The sequence below is a fragment of the Gadus morhua genome, chromosome 3 (genome assembly GCF_902167405.1).
Source record: "Gadus morhua chromosome 3, gadMor3.0, whole genome shotgun sequence".
Taxonomy (NCBI): Eukaryota; Metazoa; Chordata; class Actinopteri; order Gadiformes; family Gadidae; genus Gadus; species Gadus morhua.
This window is the reverse complement of record NC_044050.1, coordinates 1,464,626-1,487,333: the sequence shown is the minus strand read 5'-3', so window position 1 is coordinate 1,487,333 and position 22,708 is coordinate 1,464,626. Positions and strand designations below refer to the sequence as shown.

General features: G+C 47.2%; 1 protein-coding gene across 1 annotated transcript in view; it reads left to right on the top strand.

Moving 5' to 3' along the window:
- The window catches only part of sgcz (sarcoglycan zeta), a 676,366-nt gene that overhangs the window by 632,699 nt on the left and 20,959 nt on the right, over positions 1–22,708 (top strand). The window contains exon 7 of the mRNA XM_030350679.1: positions 11,864–11,987. Coding sequence (XP_030206539.1) covers positions 11,864–11,987 — 124 coding nt within the window. The remainder of the gene's footprint in view (positions 1–11,863; positions 11,988–22,708) is intronic.

Sequence of the window (22,708 nt, the reverse complement as noted above, 5' to 3'; positions counted from 1 at the left end):
TAGTTTCCCTTATAGCACAAGTTGCTAATAAACAGAATGGAATGAACCTAGAAAGAATAACTAGGACTACGCGCCGAAAGCGAGCCTGCCCACAGCAACAATAGGCTAATCTAACGCAGGCGCATACTTTACGTTAGCTGATCATCTAGTCCAGTGATTCCCAACCGGGGGGGCTCGACCCCCTAAGGGGGGCGCCAAAGATCCACGGGGGGTCGCGAAGCCCTCTTGATTTTAAGGGGTGTAATATTCAGAATTTCAGATTTTATTTTATTTATTATTATTATTTACAGGATGGCATGTCATTTCTGTCTACAAAGTTGCACGTTTACAATTCTCCTGGTCTCTGTATCACAGCGCACAGCGGAGTTCCGCCCCGATGCACACACACACACACAGACACGTGCGCACACACGGTCACACAGACACTTGCACACGCACACACACACACACACACACACACACACACACACACAGACACTTGCGCGCACACACAGGTGAGCACACTGTGTCCGTCTGCCCCGATAGAAAAGTTTAAAACTAAAGGAACTAGAATTCTGATTTCTTGTACATTCTACGTTTAAATAAAGTTCTTTAAAAAAAAAAAGGTTAAAAAAGATATATTGCGAGAATAAGGGCGTGTGTAACCTGAACATCCCTCCCGCTGAAACACAGTGGTAACCTAGCAACATAAACCGACATTGATGAAGAAATGGCAAAGCGTCAGGTAGAAGAGAAAGCTGAATCTCTGAAAAAGAAGGGGGTACCAAGAAAGTTACATTGAGTTTGGCTTCATAGAAGCAATGGACAAAATTAGAGCAGAATGCATCTTTTGCAGTGAGAAACTGGCGAATTAAAGTTTGAAACCCTGCAAGCTGAAGCGACACCAGACAACTAAACACCCCGAGACGGTGGGTAAACCAAAAGAGTTTTTCCTCAGAAAAAGGGAAAGTTGTCACAAACAGGCCCCAAAACATTAAGGACAGTTTTGCCAAAGCAGGAAGCGACGAGAAGCAGGCAACGGTTGCATCTTTGGAGTGCTCTCTCCTTATTGTGCAAGCCAAAAAGCCACACAACATTGGGGAAACACTGATTAAACCTACTTGCATTAAAATGGCTGAAATACTATGTGGACCGCAGGTGGCTAACAAATTTAAGACTGTACCACTGTCCAACAACACAGTGAAAGACAGAATCGACAGAATGGCAGGAAACGTTGAGAACACACTCGTCGAAAAAATCAAGACAGGCCCGTTTTCTATCCAGCTGGATGAAACTACCAATGTGGCAGAGGAGGCAATTCTCATTGTATATGTACAATACATTGAGGAAACCGAGCTGAAACAAGACATTCTTATGTCTGTTAATCTCACAGCCACCACAAGAGGAGAGGACATTTTCAGTGTAGTTGATGCGTACTTCACAAAGCACAATATTCCCTATGAGAATTTAGTTGCATGCTGCACAGATGGAGCTGCAGCAATGATGGGAAAAAACAAGGGCTTCAACAGCCGTTTGAAGTAGAAGACGCCCCACTGCTTAGTGTTTTACTGCATGATACACAGACACGGACTGGCAGGCAAACACCTCTGTGAAGACCTGAACGTAACATTAAAGACTGTGGTTAAAATAGTCAACTTTATTAAAGCGCGCCCGCTCAACAAACGGATCTTTGCGCAGCTGTGCGAGGATGAGGCGCACCAGACACTCCTCCTTCATACTGAAGTGCGCTGGCTGTCCCGGGGCAGAGTATTGGTGCGTTTCATGGAACTTAAAAACCAAATAAGGGATTTTTTAACGGTTCATAACCAGAAGCTATCTGAAGAAATGACAGATGAGTTTCTCATTAAGTCTTATCTGGCGGATATTTTCAGTCTGTTCAATGAAGCAAACAAACGCATGCAGTCCGCGGATGCCAACGTAATGGAGTGCAATGAGACAGTGGATGCGTTTGTGCGCAAAGTGGAGTACAGAATGAAAAAAATGGCAACGGGAGACCTGCAACAGTCAGGGGGGAAGTTACCTGATGCTTTGGCCAGACAGTTCACCCGCCACATGGAGGAGCTTCAGGTGGAGATGCACTCGCGTTTCTCGGATGTAAATGAACATGTCTCAAAAGACGCATGGGTGATGGACCCATTTCTCGCAAAAGAAGAAAATGTCAAGCATCTCCAGGCTGAGGATGAGCTCATGGATATAAAGTCCAATTCTCGCTGTAAGCGGTTCTATGCTGAACATGGATACAAGCGGTTTTGGCTTGTGAAAGGTTTTTTTTGTAATTGGGGGGGGGGGTCCCTCAAGAAAAAGGTTGGGAACCACTGATCTAGTCAACTAAACATCACGTTTTTAGAATGCCAGACATCTTCATACATTACATACTGCATTATGAACTTACAGCAATTGCTTTCATGAGCGTGAGAAGGGAAGAGAACATTCACCAAATGACCGACCGTCTTTCTTACTGTGTTACGGTTGCGACAAGTATAAACATCACGTGACCTACTTTAACACTTCAAAATAAGAGTCCGGTTCGCATCATGTAAATATTGCTACATTCATTAAATCATTCAGTACATCCAAGTTTGAACACGAATACCATTCTGAGGGCAGAACATTCAAGTTTAATCACAAAGCATTCCATTCATTGAGTTAGCGTTAAGTTGAGTTAGCGACCAAAGAAAAAAATCGAGATCACCAAAAGTAATGGCAACGTCAGTATTGTGGGTGCTACATGGTTTGCTAGGTACTCATGGCTTGCTGGTAGCATTACTAGCAATCAACTGTATTGCTGGCCCTGTTTGCTAATGAATAATGGCAAATCTCCAACGTGGGCTGTTCATAGTTTCACTGTTGTCAAAAATCTTTATAGCGCAACCAAACGCCACGACAAGTGTCAAGTTCACGTTGGTGCTGCTATGCGACATTCCTTGCTAGGCACCATGCCTATAGATCAGGTTGTTTGAAATAATGTTCTCGTTCTTTGACTAGTTTGTTACTCTGACCGTTCTGTTTGATATTGTGGAAAGGGTGAATGATTCAGAGCATGATGCATTTTAAATGGCATCACTTTTGGTCTTGAGTCTTTTCTTAAAACAATTGTAACTGAAAATAAACATAGGTAAATTACAACCAATAACTTCAGTCATTGAGGGCAAAAATTGGGCCAGGTTTTTTTATTTACTTGTACAAATCAAGAGTAGGCCTGATTTGACTTATGGGCTTTGCATCCTTTCCTGCCCTTGTAGTCCATTTCAAAGACATGCTTGCGGTCTGACATCCACATCCGTTTCAGGCTCTAACAGTTCAAAGTGCTCGTGCGTCTCTGGCTTTGGAGGCCTGTAGAGGAAGTCCGGCCCCTTGAACCACATTGTGTCTATCAGCTGTGATGCAGCTACTGACCTGGTGGCTAAGTCAGCTGGATTCTGTTCTGAGGGCACGTAATGCCACTGCTCAGGAGATGTTGTCTGGTGTATGCGATGCACACGATTGTGTACGTATACAAAGAAGCGCTTTGAGTCATTGAAGATGTATCCGAGGACCACCTTGCTGTCGCAGTAGAACTTAACAGCGTCTGGCTTGTGGTCCAGTTCATCCAAAATCAGCTCCGCCAGCTCAACAGCCAGGACGGCCCCACAAAGCTCGAGGCGTGGGATTGTGGGCTCTGGCTGCGGTGACAGTTTAGCTTTTCCCATCACAAATCCAACTTCACAACAGCCCTCTTTAGTGACAGCTCTCAAGTAAGCAACCGCCCCTATAGCCCAGTTGGAGGCGTCAGAAAAAAGGCAAAGTTCTTTGTACATGGGCTTTGAGAGTGAAATTCGAACATAGCAGCGGGGCACATGGAGGCTGCTCAGCTCCTCGAGCGATGATTTCCAGATTTCCAATGCGCTCACCTTGTCAACAGGCAGAGGAGCGTCCCAGTCCTGGACGCCCCTGGACAGCTCTCGCAGTAGCAGCCGGCCTCTGATCGTCCCTGGGGCTGCCAGACCCAGCGGGTCACTGTTGACTATTGATAGCACCCCGCGACGGGTGTAAGGCTTGTCAGTGACGGCTACCTTAAAGGTGAACATGTTTGTGTTGATGTCCCAGCATAAGCCAAGGCTCCTCTGCACAGGCAGAGTCTCGTCGTCCAGGCCCAAGTCTCTGATGCCAGAGGCCAGTTCCTCGGGTTCGAAGGCTCTCATCACAGCGTCACTGTTCGATGCAATTTTGTGCAGCTTCAGGTTGGACTCTGCGAGTGACACACAGGTACGTTTGAGCAGATCTATGGCTGCAGAGTCTGTGGGCATTGACACAAGCTTATTGCAGAGTTCTTCAAGGAAAGTGATCAAATCCAAAGGATAGCTTTTTAACAGTTACTTTAATTGGTAAAGTAATTCGGTATGGTAAACTGACTATGAAGCAAAAGGAGGTTGAAGCGTGTCTTTGCACGTGCAGAGCGTCTCCCAGCTGACCAAAGCTATATTAACCCTATCCTATGGGCTTCCAAGAGATTCTGACTTGCTCTGGCTCCAACCGTCTGTTATGGTATGGATCCGCAAGGCCCGGAAGTAGTGGGAGGAGCCGGTGTGACGTATTACCCTCGGCCTCCTCACCTGTCTGTGGTGCTGCCCTCTGTGGATGGAGCTGTTATTGCAGCCTTCAGTAAGGTCCTGCTCCCCTTGTGGCTATGTATAGTATTCACAGCTTATATGTTTGGTCCTGCTTTCTAGGGTCTATGTGTGGGCAGCTTATGTTCTTAAAATATGTAACAAGCCCATCATCTACATAAAAGTGTCTTGGAACAAACTGCTTTTTTGTGGGCACCATACCTTGCTTCACCTCTCTGAGCAGCTCGCCGTAGACCGTAGGTGGCAACCGCTGGTGATGGGCTATTGCCAAAGACGTGTACACGCATGCGATACTCCTGAATCTCCTTGGTGAGGTCATTGTCTTTATGCCACAGGAATTGGAGGTAGTCTCTGTGTTCACGGCTCACCAGGAATCCATAAAACATCTGCTGGATGTCTGCAGTGACTGCGATGAGGTCCTTCCTGAAACGCAGAAGCACACCAAGGAGAGTGTTGTTCAGGTCGGGAGAAGCACTGAGTTGAGGGAGAGGCCGTGCTGTTGGGCGCTTGAGTCAAACACGACTCGTATTTGCCCAGGCTTCTGGGGGTGATATACCTCGAAAAAAGGCAAGTACCAGCTTTCCTGTGCGTCATCGATGGGCGGTGCGATTTCTGCGTGCTTGTTTTCCAACAGCTTTCCCATGAAGGAGGAGAACTGCAGCTTCATCTCAGGGTTTCTGCTCAGAGTGCGCCGTAGAGAGCAGAGACGGGACAGCGCTTGCTCTCTGTTGCTTGGGAGCAGAGGACGAGGTGACTTGAATGGTAGGGGAGCTACCCAGTTGTTCTTTTCATCTTGATGAATTTCTTTCTCCATAATTTTCAAAAAGAGTTCATCTTCAAAGGACATGGCGCACTTGTTGTCACCGTCCGTTCGCTGGAAAACAGTCAGCCCGAGCTGTTCCTCAGCTGGCATAGGCTTCAGTGTGTGTGTGGGGTGGCCATACCTGGGCTCCCCGCCATAGCACAGTTTTTCCTTCACCCTGATGCTGTTGTCGCATGGAGTGAGGAGTGACGGACGTCTATTCTGGAGCACGTGTGTTCTGAAGACGCTCAGGGTTGGTTTGTGGGCGTTGTCAAGGCAAACTTCACCTATAATCACCCAGCCCAAGTCTAGACATTGAGCAAAGGGTGCATTATGAGGTCCATTTACTTGATCTCTCACCTTGTGCACGCGTATCATGTCTCTCCCTAACAGGATCATCATCTCAGCGTCGGGATCCAGCTTGGGGATGTGGGGAGAGATGTGTTTCAGGTGAGTGTGTGCGAGGGCTACCTCTGGAGTTGGGATCTCAGATTTGTTGGTCATTATTTTGTTGCACTCGATGAGAGGTGGAAGGTCCAGGCACACACCTCCATTCACTGCTTCGATCTGAAAGCCTGCTGCCTTTCTTCCGGTCATCTCCATGGTGCCGGCGCAGGTCTTCATCACATAAGGAGAGAGGCTGCTCTCGACTTTGAACAGGTGGAAAAATTCAGAGCGGGCCAGAGAGCGATTACTCTGATCGTCGAGTATGGCGTACATCTTGATGGAGCGCTCTGGCTGACCCTGAGGGAAGACGCGCACCAGGCACACCTTTGAGCAGGAGCGTGGGAGGCTGCCCTTGCCGCACACTTTGGTGCATCGTGACGTCACTTCGAGTGGGGAACTGCCTTGTGTCGCTGTATCTCTTTGTGGAGTGGGCCATGGATGGGAAGGCAAAGAGGTCAAGGTCAAGGTTCAACTTTATTGTCCCCGTGGGGAAATTTGTCTTGGGCACAGTGCATCATTGCTTTCTTAACATACACAAGAGTACAACAGAACAAAAACACAACCACAGACACAAACACAATCAGACAACCAACATTTCAACATCGAGAACATGGGGCTTGATAGACTTAAACTGCACCTTGCTGTATTACATAGAAATCGACAGTATGGGTATCTAGTGCAAGTGTTTATTGCACTAGAACTTATGGATAGAGTGCTATGTGCTAGAGTGCTTAGTTCTAAAGTGCTATGTGCTAAAGTGCTATGTGCTAAAGTACTATGTGCTAAAGTGCTAACCATTCTATTGCACATTGTTCATCAGCTTAATGGAGGCTGGGACAAATGATAATTTAAGGCGGTTGGATTTGCATAGCGGCACACGGAGTCTTCTCCCTGATGGCAGGGTTTTATATTCAGGGAAGAGTGGGTGTTGGGAGTTGGAAATAATTTTCTTTGCTTTTTTCCTAACTGCCTGCTCATATATGCTCTGTATAGGCTCATATTCTTTCCTCCCTACGATTTTCATTGCTGTTTTGTGCATGCCGGCCAGTTTGCTTTTCAGCTTCACGGTTAGGTTGCCAAACCATGAGGAGATCCCATATCTAAGGATGCTCTCAACAATGGCACGGTAGAAAATCATCATGATGTGGCTGCTTACGCCATACAATCTTAATCTTCGCAAAAAGTATAGCCTCTGTTGCAGTCTATTGCACAGGTTGTCAATATGTGTCTTCCAGCACAGAAGATTATCAATATGAACTCCTAAATACTTGTATGAGGACACCCGGGTGATTTTCTGATTTTTGATGACCACTGGCTCATGGTCAGTCACTTGCCTCGGATCCAAAACCATTTCCTGTGTTTTGGTCACATTTAAAATTAGATGGTTGGTGTCACACCACTTAATAAATAGGTCTATCTCATCCTGGTACACAGAGGGGTCCATATCCTTGTGTAGAAGGCTCAGGAGCACGGTATCGTCCGCAAATTTCACCATATAATTGTTAGGGTGCACAGTCCTACAGTCATTAGTATACAACGTAAACAGTGTTGGTGATACAACGCAACCCTGTGGGACTCCTGTGTTACAGTGTTTGGTGTCTGACAGTTTGGTGTCTGACCTTCACTTGCTGTGTTCTGTTCGTTAAAAAAGAGTAAAACCATTTGATCAAGGTGGGGTTTACACTCATGTCTTTGAGCTTCTCTAATAGTATGTGAATTTGCACTGTATTAAAAGCTGAGCTGAAATCTACAAATAAAATTCTAGCATACGCTTTTGTGTTCTCAAGGTGCTTGGAAGTAAGTGCAAGGTGCAAAGGATTGCATCATCAGTACTGCATTCCTGCTTATACGCAAACTGGTACACGTCTAACTTTGGTTCAACATCCTTCATGAGCAGTGACACAACAAATTTTTCCAAACACTTCATAACAATAGAAGTAAGGGCTACGGGACGGAAATCCTTGTTTTCTGTGGCACAGGGCTTTTTAGGCACTGGAGTTATAATTGACTTCTTCAACAGAACTGGAACTGTGTGAATGTTAAGTGACTTTTGGAATATTGGACACCATGCTGTTGTTAGTTCCTCTGCACAGCTTTTGAGTAAAAAAGCTGGCAGGCCATCAGGGCCTGCGGCCTTGCCCGTACGTACTCTACTAAAGAGACGGCGGATGCTGGTCGGGTCGACTTCCAGGCAGCAGGTGTCATCAGTGTCTGGCAGGGACTGCAAAACCCTGTCACACTCCTGAGAGAAGTTTTGACTGTCGAATCTCAGGTAAAAGTCATTCAACTCGTTTGATTTTTGGTGCTCGTCCAGGGTGATTATTTGTTTCTTTACAGGGTTCATATTAGTGACTGACTGAGGTGTCTGGGTGCATTGCAGAGCAGTGTCTTTCGCTGTCACACTCACCGCATTTCAGTGTTGCCTGTCAATCCTTAGCCAGGTGGCTTGGGCAGCAGCACTTGAAGCAGCGTTTGTGTTCTGTTAAGATGGTTTTCCGTTCTTGCAACGTTATTCTGAATGACCTGCATCTGTCCAAGGGATGAGCTTTTCTGCACAGGGCAGTATCGAGCTGGGTCATTGTCTGTAGATGCTGTGTAGCCTGTGTCAACAGTGGCAGACACATCTGTCTTGTGCACAGCTATAACAGTCTTGATTCCACTGGGCTTAAACAGAGTTCTCTCACCTTTGCTGTATGGCTGGCTGTTGATTGACAGGCTCAAGTTCAGGTCATTTTGGGCCTTTGCTTGGCCATAGACAAAGTCCACAAAAAATGAAAAAGGAGGAAAAGTTGTTCTGTGCTGTTCCTTATACCTCGAGCCGACATTGAACCATTTTTCCTGCAGGCCTGTAGGCAACTTCTCCACTATGGGTTTTATCCCGCGAGGCGTGTCGAGGTAGGCCAGGCCAGGGAGATATCCATCGTTTTTGGCTGCCAACAGCTCCATGAGAAGATCACTGAGCTCTCTCAGTTTTAAGTTGTCTCTAGCAGACAGATGGGGGAAGTTATCAAGTCTATTAAACAGGGCATTTTCCACTATTTCTGGTGTGCCATAGCATTCTTGCAGTCTGTCCCAGGACAGCTGTGGGGCAGCTTTGGGGTTTGTGACATGAACAGTACGGATCCTCTTCAGGTTTTCAGACGACTCTTTTCCTAGCCACTTCACTAGAAGGTCCAATTCCTCACTATATGATATCCCTAAGCCTTGCGTTGCATTTAAGAATGACGACTGCCACGCCTTAAAGTTCTCTGGTGTGTCATCGAATTTTGTGAGGCCAGTAGTCACTAATTCTCTGCGTGCAAGAAACTTGGCAAAGTCTATCATATGTGGAGTGTTGGCATGAGGAGGAGAGTACTGACCCTGTAGTCTGTGTGGAATTTTCAATGGCTTTAGGGCAGGTTTGCATCCTGGAGGCTGTGCTTGGGGTCTGAAGTCACCCGGAGGAAGCCTGGTTGTGGCTGCATGTGCTGACTGCTGTGTGGGGCTGTACTCACGTCGCCTGACTGCACTGCGAGATGGGGAACCGTAATACTGCATGCTGATCTCCTCTTGGTACTGCTCGCCTTCCGCACGCTCATTCACCGGTGGTCTGAAGGCGTTCCGTGGGGGCATCTCCTCAGCTGCTGCATGCGGTGGCCACTGCGGGGCGTTCTCGCTGCGCCGGACTCCATAGTGAGGCAAGATGGACTGTGAGCCGAGCAGTGATTGACTGCACATATTCTTCAGTGCGCTTTTGAATCACGCGTGGCGAGACATCACTTTTCAAACTTAGCACATCTTCATTTTCTATATTTATATATATTTTTCCCCTTTGACGACGCTGGATACATCGCTGGTGGCCATGCTTGGGTCTCTCTGCGTTTTCTCTACTCACTGTAGTGTGGCTTTTCACTATACTGTTCTCCCTGTGCGTTAGGTATCTCTATACGTTATCGCAGTTTAACAGCAAGCCAAACTCAGATATAGCACACTTGAGCCAGGATCGGAGCGTCTTGCTCCCTTTATTTCCTATTTTATATTGTGTCAATACCACGAGTGAAACTGTAACAGAAACAACACAAAACCTTAGTTTCCCTCATAGCACAAGTTGCTAATGAACAGAATGGAATGAACCTAGAAAGAATAACTAGGACTACGCGCCGAAAGCGAGCCTGCCCACAGCAACAATAGGCTAATCTAACGCAGGCGCATACTTTGCATTAGCTGATCATCTAGTTAACTAAACATCACGTTTTTAGAATGCCAGACATCTTCATACATTACATACTGCATTATGAACTTACAGCCATTGCTTTCATGAACTTGAGAAGGGAAGAGAACATTCACCAAATGACCGACCGTCTTTCTTACCGAGTTATGGTTATAAACGGTATAAACATCACGTGACCTACTTTAACACTTCAAAATAAAAGTCAGGTTCGCATCATGCAAATATTGCTACATTCATTAAATCATTCAGTACATCCAAGTTTGAACACGAATACCATTCTGAGGGCAGAACATATATGCTTAATATTTACACTTAACCTCTGTAATTTTGCCAGAACGTTAAGTAGTAGGCTACATGCATGTTGATTAACATTTATTCCATAATTTCCGATTCCCTGCCAAATGACATAACAGACCATCTGACTTATCGAACGAATCAAACAAACGAATCAAACAAACAAATCGTGATAGTGAACGAAACTGAAAGAACTAACTCCCGGATAAGAATCGTTATGCCCATCCCTACATAGCATACTACACTTTCCATTGAACAATTACTACTTGCTACCATAAATTGACAAATTTTATAATGTAATCAAATGCTCACACACTAGCTGCTTTCAGACACACGTGTAAGTCCTGATATACTCCTGATGGGCCGTATGTGTGAAGAACATATCCTGACATTTGTAACCTGAAAATCTCCTGAATAATTCTACCCCTGAGGTAGTATTTTCTCCATAGGAAATGTAAATTACCTTATATGTGAATGAGGAGTAGAAAGTCTGAATTTTTCACACCACTTCAGTGGGCGTGTTGATGACGCTTTTGCATGTCATTGTTCACTGAATGGTTAAAAAATATTTAAATGTTGGTGAAAGAATGTTATACATTGTTAGAGGATAGGCAAAATGTTATTACATTATGCGCTCAGAAATTTGTTGCATTATCGACTGGCGTTTCCACATTATTGCTATGGGTTTAATGACAACTAGAGGTTGAGCGTCCGCAACGTGCGCGGAAAAAACTCTAGTATAACTAGAGGGAGCATTGTACTGTCTGCGCACACCCCTTCTGATGACTGCCTCTCTCTCACTCCCTCCCTCTCTCTCTTTCTCTCTTTCACTCGTTTCATTCTGAAGAGCTCGAAAATTGTCTGAGAAACGCACCCATTCAAAATATGTTGGTTTACATTTCGTTCTGTGTAGCACGAAAAAAGTCGGATAATCGTTCACTGGGACATGATTCAATAGATTAACGTTTGTGCGCATGAGCACAAAATCGTGTGATACCGGGTTGAAACTTAACGCCTCGTTTCCACATACGTATGTTTTTCGTATCCGTGCTTCCGTAAATTTACGGAAGGAGTCGCTAGTGTTTTACGTACGGACATGAATTTATTTACGGACAAAAGATGGGGGAGCGTATGATAATGGCCGTTCTTATGAGACCGGTACTTTGGAACATGAGGATCGACATATACAGAGATAAAAACAAAACCAACCAGGCTTGGAAAGAGATCGGTGAGGAGTTTGGCCTGCCAGGTACTTACAATTTTTGTGAAAAACATAAAAACTTTCATACGGTATCTCCGTAAAACGACGGCGAAAGTTACATTTTTTGAACGTATATTACGGACATACTGGACAGAAATTTTACAGAGGGGTGGAGTCTCGGAGGAAAAACGGACATTACGGAGTATCACATAGGAATGAATGGACTTTCGGTCGGAGATGGTTGGATCGCATACGAGAATGTACGTATGTGGAAACGAGGCGTAACCCTGCTGTGTTTCCAGGCTCGAATCGCCCACCCGGACCCTGACCTTGCAGGCCCCTCGGGGGGTGGAGATCAACGCCGGTGTGGGAGACTTCCAGGCCTCCTGCAGAAAGGACCTTCTACTCCAGTCCTCAGAAGGAGAGGTGGGTGTCTGAACAGTGACAGTGTGTATGTGTGAAAAGCGAGGGTCGCATTTCCCCAGATGCTACCATTTAGCCATTTACCTTTTGCATGCACACATAGCACCACACTACAAACAACCACGCACCACAGTTTAATACACTCCATTTATTTACAAACATGCTAGATAATTCACACATACATGTGTTAGTCAACTACCCTTCATCCTGTCCGTCCGGCAAACTGGTCCATGGGGAACACGTGCCGCATGGGAACCAGGGCTTTATTTTATTTTCAGGGACAGTTAATTTGGTTTGCTAATGGCGGGGGTGGTGAGGTAGCGTTTGTACTTTGAGTGTCGTTATGGTTGGTGTGATTTATTTATCCAATACTGTGTTGTGGGTGTGTGTGTGTGTATATATTGGTATGCATCGTTTGATGCACATATAGTGTTGGGGCTATTGTTTTGTGGTGTTTGAGTGATCATGTGATATTGATGTGTCACCTATCCCAGTGGTTTCTCCCAATCGGCCCTGATTGGTAGGCCTATTTAATGGGGAGACATGGGAGGGGAAAAAGGTCGGGCATTTGATATGCAACAGCTTGCCGAGAGGCTGTATTCTTTTGTGTCATCTTTTGTACTTTTTGGGCACTGTAAATAAACCGGCACCATTTTTGCAACCTTCAACTCTCTGAGCCGACTCCTGCTTTTTGACCAACTGACTCCTTGGTTGCGTCCCGTCCCGCATGTGAGTTGGGGGTTCAATACCTCTTTCTCACAGTTGGTGGCAGTGGTGGGATCGTGGCGCCCTCCAAGAGCACGAAGAGAAGTCCAGGAAGATTAGGCGCAGATACGCCAGGGGAGGTCGATCCGACATCTAACCCGGGGTATGCCGCGGCCAGAGGAGGAAGAAGATGAGGAAGCGGACGGAGCCCAGGGAGGTGTTCCAGTGGCTGATGATGCCGCAGAGGCCGGGAGGATGAACATGGCATCCCTCTACAGCCTCCTTCAGAAGACTCTCCGGAGCCAAGAGCGTGAGGCTTACAAGCAAGAGCAAAGATGGCGTAGCGTGCAGGTGCAGCTGAACAACGTCCGAGATGAGCTGGAGGGAGAGCGAGGGCGTGGCGGTGATGGACGTCGGCCAGGAAGTGATGGCGTGCGACATCCAGTGGAACCACCACCAGCAGCACCTCCGTATCCAGGCCCAGGACCAGCAGCCCCAGCAGACCCAGCAGTGCCGTCTCTAGTCGCCTGGACCAGAGCAGCCGTGCCGAAGCTGGAGGAGGGAGATGATATCGAGCAGTATCTCACCACCTTCGAGAGACTGGCAGCCGCCTATCGGTGGCCAAGAGCTGAATGGGCCGTGTACCTGGTACCTTACCTAACGGGACGGGCACGGGCTGCATACGTGGCGATGGATATCCTGGAGGCCATGGACTACAGCAAGGTGAGAGAGGCCATTCTCTCAAAATACGAGATCAGCGAGGAAATCTACAGGCAGCGGTTCCGTGATCCGGACGTCCGACCAGGAGAGACCCCGAAAGAGCTATACAACCGCCTAAAAGATAACTACAGAAAGTGGATCAAGCCAGACAGGAAGACTGTTGAGGAGATCGGAGAGCTCCTGATCCTGGAGCAGTACCTGTGTTCCCTGGCTCCTGATGTGCGTGTGTGGGTGAAGGAGCATAACCCGACTACTGGCCAGCAGGCTGCGGAGCTGGTAGAGGCGTTCCTTGCGGCACGCTCGGGTGCGAAGGCGTTCTGGTTCCAGAGCTTCAACCGATCACCAGCCGGGGGTAAATCTGGGGGATACGGTATGGGAGTTGGTCCTAGGGGGTCTGGTCAGAGTAGGACGCCATACACACATCCTCACACAACACCTACTTCACAGCCTAGACCCCCTTACAATTCACCCTCTAACTCACAGCCTAGGCAGGCCCCAGCACCCACAGCCACACAGAGCAGCGTGAATGTGGTGTGTTACTACTGTAATCACCCAGGTCACATTAGCAGAGAGTGCCCCGTCAGAAAGGCCAAATAGAGGCTAGGCATGTGTAGTGTACCTAGACCCGGTAGTCCATCTAATGAGTGTGTGGGAAAAGTTCAGACTGTCCCTGTTACGGTCAATGGTAAAGCTACTTTCGCTCTCCTAGACACAGGCAGCAGCCAGACCTTGGTTCAGCCCCATCTGATAGACAAGTCAGAGAAGCTGGGGAAAAGGCAGATCAGGGTGTGTTGTGTAAATGGCGATGAGCATGTCTATCCGGTGGCAAAGATATGCCTTGTGGTTAAAGGGCGTACCTTTTGGCTAACGGCGGGGGTAGTTGAAGGGTTGAGCCAGCCAGTAGTATTGGGACAGGATGTCCTCATACTGCCTGAATTGGTGCAATCCACCAAGCCAGTTAGTATGGTAGCGACTAGATCACAAGGTAAGGCTAAAGAGGAGGCTAATAAGTCACTGTTGGACATGATGCCCTTCAGTCAGGTAGAAATTAGCCCACTTGGGCATGTCAAGGCGCAAAAGAGCCGCAGACAGAGAAGGAGAGAGAAGCTGCAGGGCAAAGTGCAGAGAATGGGAGATCAGTTGCCAGTTCCTGTTGTGCCACGAGAAGCTTTTTGGGAGATTCCCAGTAATATCAGTGAACTGCAGAAAGCGGATGAGTTGTTAAAAGAAACCTTCCGCAAAGTCACAGAGGTAGATAGTGAGAAGACTGGTGTAGCTGCGGCTTTAACGGGCGAGTACTACTTTATCCAGGAGGGCCTATTGTACCACCAACCCGAGGGGGGCCGCAGTGAGCAGTTGGTTGTCCCAAAGGGTCTTAGAGAGAAGGTATTAACCTTAGGCCATGATATCCCTTGGGCAGGGCATCTTGGAAATGTTAAGACTCTGGAGAGGATAGCTGCACGTTTCCACTGGCCAGGGTTATACAGTGAAGTACAAAGGTACTGTAAGTCATGTCCCACCTGTCAACTTACCAGTAGCCACTAAGTCAGACGTTCCCCTCTTCATCCACTCCCAATCATTGGTGTCCCATTCCACAGAATAGCGATGGATATAGTTGGGCCCTTAGAAAGAACACGGTCAGGGCACAGATTAATTTTAGTAATTTGTGATTATGCTTCTCGATACCCTGAAGCCTTTCCCCTGCGCAATATCACAGCTAGCGCTATCGCACAAGCTTTACTGCAGCTGATATCTAGGGTAGGCATACCAAACGAAATCCTCAGACCAGGGAACTGCATTCCTTTCCAAAACACTCAAACAAGTTTACGGTTTACTGGGGATAAGGGGAATAAGGACCACTCCCTACCACCCTCAAACGGACGGGCTGGTAGAGAGGTACAACAGAACTTTAAAGAGCATGCTGAAAAAGTTTGTTGCAGCCAACGGCAAAGACTGGGACCAGTGGCTACCGTACCTCCTTTTTGCCTACAGGGAGGTGCCGCAGGCATCCACAGGGTACTCGCCCTTTGAACTGTTGTATGGGCGTCAAGTCAGGGGCCCTCTGGATTTGCTGCGGGAGGCCTGGGGGAACCCTAGGCCCACTGAGACCAACAGCATCCTTGCCTACGTCCTGAAGATGCGAGACAAGATGGAGGAGATGGCTAGCCTGGTGGAGGACAACATGCATCAGGCCCAGCAGACCCAAGCCCGGTGGTTCGACCAGTCGGCGAGACAGAGGAGCTTCACGCCAGGACAGCAGGTTCTCTTGCTGTTGCCGACGACGGAGAACAAGCTTCCGGCCCGCTGGCAGGGGCCCTATCGGATTACTCGTAAGCTGGGGCAGGTGACCTACGAGCTGGAGATGCCAGGGAGGCGTAAGACCAGACAGGTCTTTCACATCAATTTCCTCAAGGAGTGGCACGAGCGGGAGTTGCCGCTCAGCCACCAGCTGATGGTGCGATCTGTGGGGGAGGATGAGGATGCTCCGGAGCAGTTCTTTCCTTCGCAGGTCCCCAACACTGAGCCCGATCTTTCTCACCTGACTGCTCAGCAGGTGCAGGAGCTGCGGGCCATCATCCCGGAGGGGATGTTCTCCGAGCAGCCAGGGCGCACAGCGGTGGTGGAGCACGACATCCAGCTCAAAGACTCCAAGCCGGTGAGACAGCGGAAGTACCGGATTCCTGAGCGCTTGTTGCCTGCACTCAAGGAGGAGTTGGAGGCAATGAAGCAGCTGGGGGTCGTTGAGCGGTCCTACAGTGGCTGGAGCAGCCCTGTGGTTCTCGTTCCTAAGAAGGATGGGAGCCTCCGCTTCTGCATCGACTTTAGGCAGCTGAACGCCCAGTCCAGCTTCGACGCCTATCCAATGCCGAGGTGGGTATTGGCTCTGCAAGGGGTATTGGCAGGTCCCGTTGGCTGAGGGAGCGAAGCCATACACAGCCTTCCGTACCCCTCAAGGTCTCTACCAGTTCACGGTCATGCCTTTCGGCCTGCAGGGGGCGCCTGCGTGCTTCCAGAGGCTTATGGGCCGTGTGCTGGATGGCACAGACACCTTTGCAGCGGCGTATTTGGACGACGTAGTAGTTTATAGCGCCACCTGGGGGCAGCACCTCCAGCATCTGGGGGAGGTGCTGTGCCGCATCAACGAGGCTGGACTGACGCTCCAGCCAAGGAAATGTGCCCTGGCTCAGTCTGAGGTCAGGTACCTGGGGCACATTATTGGAGGAGAGGTGATTAAGCCTCAGAAGGAGAAGTTGGAGGCGGTCCGGGACTGTCCACGACCCCAGACCAAGAAGGATGTACGGTCTTTTTTGGGGCTCGCTGGGTGGTACCGGAGATTCATCCCGAACTTTGCCACCCGTGCTGCACCTCTCACTGATCTGACCAGGAAGTCGGGGTCCACGAAGGTCAGGTGGGAGGAGGTGCATGAGGGGGCTTTCCAGGACCTGAAAGCAGCATTGCTCTGTGAACCCGTGTTGCAGAGTCCGGACTTTGAGAGCCAGTACAGACAGATGCCTCTGGAGTGGGACTGGGGGCAGTTCTTCTCCAGGGGTAGGCCGAAGAGCAGAAGCCGGTGGCTTACATAAGCCGTAAACTCTTTCCCCGGGAAACCAGGTACTCCGTAGTGGAGCTTGAGTGCCTGGCAGTGAAATGGGCCCTAGAGACTTTGAAATATTACCTGATGGGCAGAGACTTTTTACTTGAGTCTGATCATAAGGCATTGCAATGGTTGGGGAAAATGAAAGATTCAAATGCACGCATAACGATGGTATTTGTCTTTGCAGCCGTTCCAATTTCAGATTAGGTACAGGGCAGGGAAACAGAATCCCGTAGCAGACTTCCTGTCTCGTCACCCTAGTGACGAGCCTTCAGAGGGGGGAGGAAATGTGAAAAACGAGGGGCGCATTTCCCCAGATGCTACCATTTAGCCATTTACCTTTTGCATGCACACCTAGCACCACACTACAAACAACCACGCACCACAGTTTAATACACTCCATTTATTTACAAAAATGCTAGATAATTCACACATACATGTGTTAGTCAACTACCCTTCATCCTGTCCGTCCGGCAAACTGGTCCAAGGGGAACACGTGCCGCATGGGAACCAGGGCTTTATTATCTGTTCCGGGACAGTTCATTTGGTTTGCTAATGGCGGGGGTGGTGAGGTAGCATTGTACTTTGAGTGTCGTTATGGTTGGTGTGATTTATTTATCCAAGTCTGTGTTGTGGGTGTGTGTGTGTGTATATATTGGTATGCATCGTTTGATGAACATATAGTGTTGGGGCTATTGTTTTGTGGCGTTTGAGTGATCATGTGATATTGATGTGTCACCTATCCCAGTGGTTTCTCCCAATCGGCCCTGATTGGTAGGCCTATTTAATGGGGAGACATGGGAGGGGAAAAAGGTCGGGCATTTGATATGCAACAGCTTGCCGAGAGGCTGTATTCTTTTGTGTCATCTTTTTGTACTTTTTGGGCACTGTAATTAAACCGGCACCATTTTTGCAACCTTCAACTCTCTGAGCCGACTCCTGCTTTTTGACCAACTGACTCCTTGGTTGCGTCCCGTCCCGCATGTGAGTTGGGGGTTCAATACCTCTTTCTCACAGTATATATGAGAGAGAGAGAGAGAGAGAGAGAGAGAGAGAGAGAGAGAGAGAGAGAGAGAGAGAGAGAGAGAGAGAGAGAGAGAGAGAGAGAGAGAGAGAGAGAGAGAGAGAGAGAGAGAGAGAGAGAGAGAGAGAGAGAGAGAGAGAGAGAGAGAGAGAGAGACTCCAAGCAATCTATTATTTGCCATTGACTCTTTGTGTGCATGTGTTCTTCTGTAGACGTGAGAGCATGTGTATCTCTGGGTTTGGGTCTGCATTTGTCTGCGGTTCTCCAAAGCGTTGGGCCAGCTTCATTATGGTACCTTATTAGGCTAATGAGCGTCATCAATCCAGGCGACCTTGTCCTCCTTTCCCTCCCCTCCTTCCTCCTCGCTCTCCCCCTCACTCTATTTTGGAGAAGTGACTTCATTAAAGCAGTTGTAATGAAGTTTTCTGTCAGCGTTGGCTCCTGGTGTGTGTGTGTGTGTGTGTGTGTGCACATTCTTAGTCTGCTGTCACACAATGTCCTGCCAAATTGCTTGAGAACTTTGCGTCTGTGTGTTTTTTTGTTTGTGTGCTATGTGGTGTGTCCATTGGAGCATAGTGTGTCATTAACTCAGTAATTAAATAGAATGGGCCTCCCTCTCTGCTGTCGCAGTCATGCCAAAGCAAACACACACAGACCCACACACGTACACACCTAGACATAAAGGGCCCAAGTTCAAAATGAGTCGACCACAGATAAGTTTGAGACTGTAGAACAAATCTCATCCTACCGTCAAGCATTTAATAAAAACTGCTTCGACTGCAACGAAGGCTGTCTTAGAGCTTTTGTACCCCAGGTAACCTCCTTCTGCAATGGGGTAACAAACTGGCCCCCCATAGCAGAAGGAGCATTGTGATTAATATTGGATTTTCACAGAAAAAAAGTTCAAATGGTGTTCTTCAGAGAGAACTATCAACAATAAAGCACTGTTCAACTTGAAGCCATAACAGGCCGGGAAGAACCCTGAAAGCAAAGCAGAACCAGGTGCCCTGCACCACAAAGAAGCTCACCTCCCTCCTAAATGTACCAGTAAGATAGAGACTGGAAACAACCCAAGGAGAGTTCCACAAGGAGATGAGACAAGAACCCGCAGGACCTAGTGGTGCCCCGCCGGCCACCAAACACTAAGAAAAGCCACAATAGTTTAATACCCTGAAAATACAATGAAATGTGTTCCTCTCCGACACCAGGGACACTGCCGCAGTCAGAACCCAGCTACTCAGGCTGGCCAGCACTGGTGTAGCTTCTTCAGCCAACGAAGGGCAAGGGGGAATAGAATTACAATGTCCATGCTGCTCAGGCCTGCAACAACCACAGACAACAGTTTCTTTGGTTGATCAAAGCATCTGATTCATTGATTTCTGTCGGAATGTAAATGGATTTCCAAACCATGTGAAAAAAATAAAATCTTAAGTAAATTACCTACCCTATCTTTATTCGAGAAGAATGTTGGAATAACTGTGCATGTATTGAGGATTTATCAATAACAGAGGGTGATTATGCTGGATTAAAATTCAGGAGTATAATGACACTTGAATAGATTTGTAAAAAAGGATATTATACCAGCACACACTGGCGGCTGGTGATCAAAAATGTTGAATACATTTAATGGATTTGATTTCCTGTATTCTGGGGCATTTTGGGAATGGCCACTACCTATTTACCTACTATTCATTCAAATTCATAGCCTACATCCTGACCTGCAGGGCCTGGACAAGCTTACACTGCATATACAGACCTACTTTATGGCCAGTCCACCAGCCATTGCTATTTTACCCATTGTTGTTATTATTGAGACAAATCATGATCTTGAGTCTCAATGTCTACTTCAAATGCAGTTAGAAATATGGGACAGTTGCTTCATTTTGTTTATATGCTACAGGCCGAAAGACTAAATTAATATGTAACTTACTTGCTCCTTTTGAGTATAACATTGCTTGGGGAGTCCAATTCCTCCACTGAAAAGGTTGGAAAGTGTTTACAACTCTCTGCTAGTTAGCGATCTATCTCTTCTCTACATGTAGTTGTGTTGCGCGAATGCTACTGAGGGAGGTTGCCTATTTGATTGATTCGCCGAATTGTCCAATCATGTGAAGTTCACAAGAAGAAAAGCGATACCATTGGCCTGGGGCGCACACTGGTGCGACCCGAGTTTTCTTGCGCCAATGAAAAGCTGTCTCTGCTTGATAGACAGCTAAAAGTTAGCGAGCTTACATTGACTTCAACGTGGCTGGCGCCACTGACTTAGAGGAGGGCTTTATTGCGAATTACCAATAACTAGCCTAGCCCAAATCATTGACGTTCAGATGGATTTAAATGGTTGCTGGCAGTGACAAGTATGTCACACAATTAAAGGCACCCAGTGCAACTTTCGAGGCTTAAAAATAAACATTCAATTTCTAATCTTTTTTACACGTAGTAAGTTTTAATAACTCCATACCATTACATACCGACATTCAAGCAGCAAAGATGAGACGTCGTTGTGTGGTGAGAACTGATAGAAAATCGATAACAACAACAATGCCGCCATTTTCTTTATTTTTTGTAACCTACAATAAATAAAGCAGACTTCCAGTCAATGGAAAAATGGCTTCTCCCCACCGGCGATTGTTGTTGTTTACGATTTTCTATCAGTTCTCACCACACAGCGACGTCTCATCTTTGCTCCTTGAATGTCGATATGTAATGGTATGGAGTTATTGAAACTTACTACGTGTAAAAAAGACTAGAAATTGAATGTTGATTTTTCATTGATTGTTTACATAAAGTTGCACTGGGTGCCTTTAAACGAGGATTAACGCTATGTATCTTTGTTCATTTATTTCGTATTGATAGAAGTTGAATAGTTGGCAGATATATTCAAGTGAATATTTCACGGAGGGGCGGCGCCTTAGCGCCCTCTATTGACCCACCGCTACTGCCAGCACAGCCTCAATAATTGGTGTGTTATGTCCTACGATGACTCCCTTGTGAACAGTGTCTATTTGTATTTATTTTATGCATAAATGCAAAAATCCTTAAAATCATCTGAATGTCCTGTTCTCTGGACACTGCACTCTGTCTCTCTCAGACATCTTTTCATCTCTGGAGATCTCTGTTGTTGCAGGACCACAGAACAGAATATAGATCAGTGAGATGACACATGACGCCCTTAGAAGACCACTGTCCTGTGATGTCTGCCTCCACTGCCTGTCATACAGATGATGCCCTGCTCATCCCCCCCCCGCCCCGCCCCGCCCCGCCAAAATGGGGAAAAGGGGAAATAGGCGCCATGCATACCAATGTCTCGGTGAAAGGCTCTGGGCTCATGTTTTTATATCTACTCAAGAAGCCAGACAATTTACCTCTACACAAAGGAGCAATTATTATTAGCAATAGTTGTCATCCTTTCATAACACGGCTCTGACATTAGCAGGGGGTTACCTGTGGTGAACTGACCGTGGACGTACACGTGTGCTGCAGTCAGGGTGTAGTAGAAGACAGACGGACACGGCTCCAAGCTAGTAGACGTTCCATCCCGACAACGGGGGGATGTTTGACAGCCTGAAGACCGCTCAGACAGGAAGACAAATGCTGACACAGCGAGAAGGGGGAATAAACACACTTGCTTTCTATTCAAAATCAGCAGAGAGCACAGACAGGCATTGGAGGACCAAGACAGGTGTCACTCACAGCCCTAATGATGGTTCTGCTCCTTCTATATACCAGGACAGGTGGAGGAATTAACATACACACCAACCCTTTTCACTGATGGAAACAACTTTATTTTCCCCAAGGTTCCCAAGTGTGAATCATCTCCATTAGATCATGATACAGACAGACCCGCAGAGAGACAGACAGACAGACCTAGAGAAAGACGTAGCTTCATTATCAAGACTGAAGACATGAAAAAACACTCTTAAGCTTGTTAGTCGAGCAGCTATACACAGTATAGCTATATAGGTATTGACATGTGTCGCTAGGGATTTGATCTGGTCTTAATGAATTGCTTTGTTAGCTAATTTGCCTACGTTTGATGTATTCTGTATCGATCCTGCTTATTCAAGACTCCCAGAGGCCCTTAGTTGTCTTTTTTCAGTCAGAGTTAGCCATTCACTCAATGTTTGTTTTTGCCTTCCAGTCTCCTTCCCTTCCCCCTGGTTTGTGATTCTCTCAGCAGACCAGGATCACCTGGAGCCCAGGACAGCAAAGAGGAGCTCATCTGAAATAGCGCTCTCATTCATCCCCCATCCTCGCTCTCCTGATGCGCTGATGCTGCCAAAATGTATCAACAGACAAGGAAATATAAAAATGTAAATGCTGATCAGGAATCAGATACTGCCTTGCCTGATTGTAGCTAATGTAAAACAGTTTAGTGTGATAATAAGCAGTGATCCTGGATCAGTCATGAAAAGACAGCATTTCCTCTCAATGAATCTATTTCTTCTTACAGGCTGTTATTTGTGCAGTAAAAATGCATGTAATCATGATTTGTATGCACGACTGCACGTATGTTTTAATTGTTGCGCTGTGTCACATGAAAAGCTTCAGTGAATTAAGCTCTTCTCCCAACACACACTTTGAGGCCCCCCTCTCCCCCGCTCTCTACTGGGAGTAAAGGCAAGGCAAGGCAAGGCAATTTATTTATATAGCACATTTCATACTCCAGGTAGACACAATGTG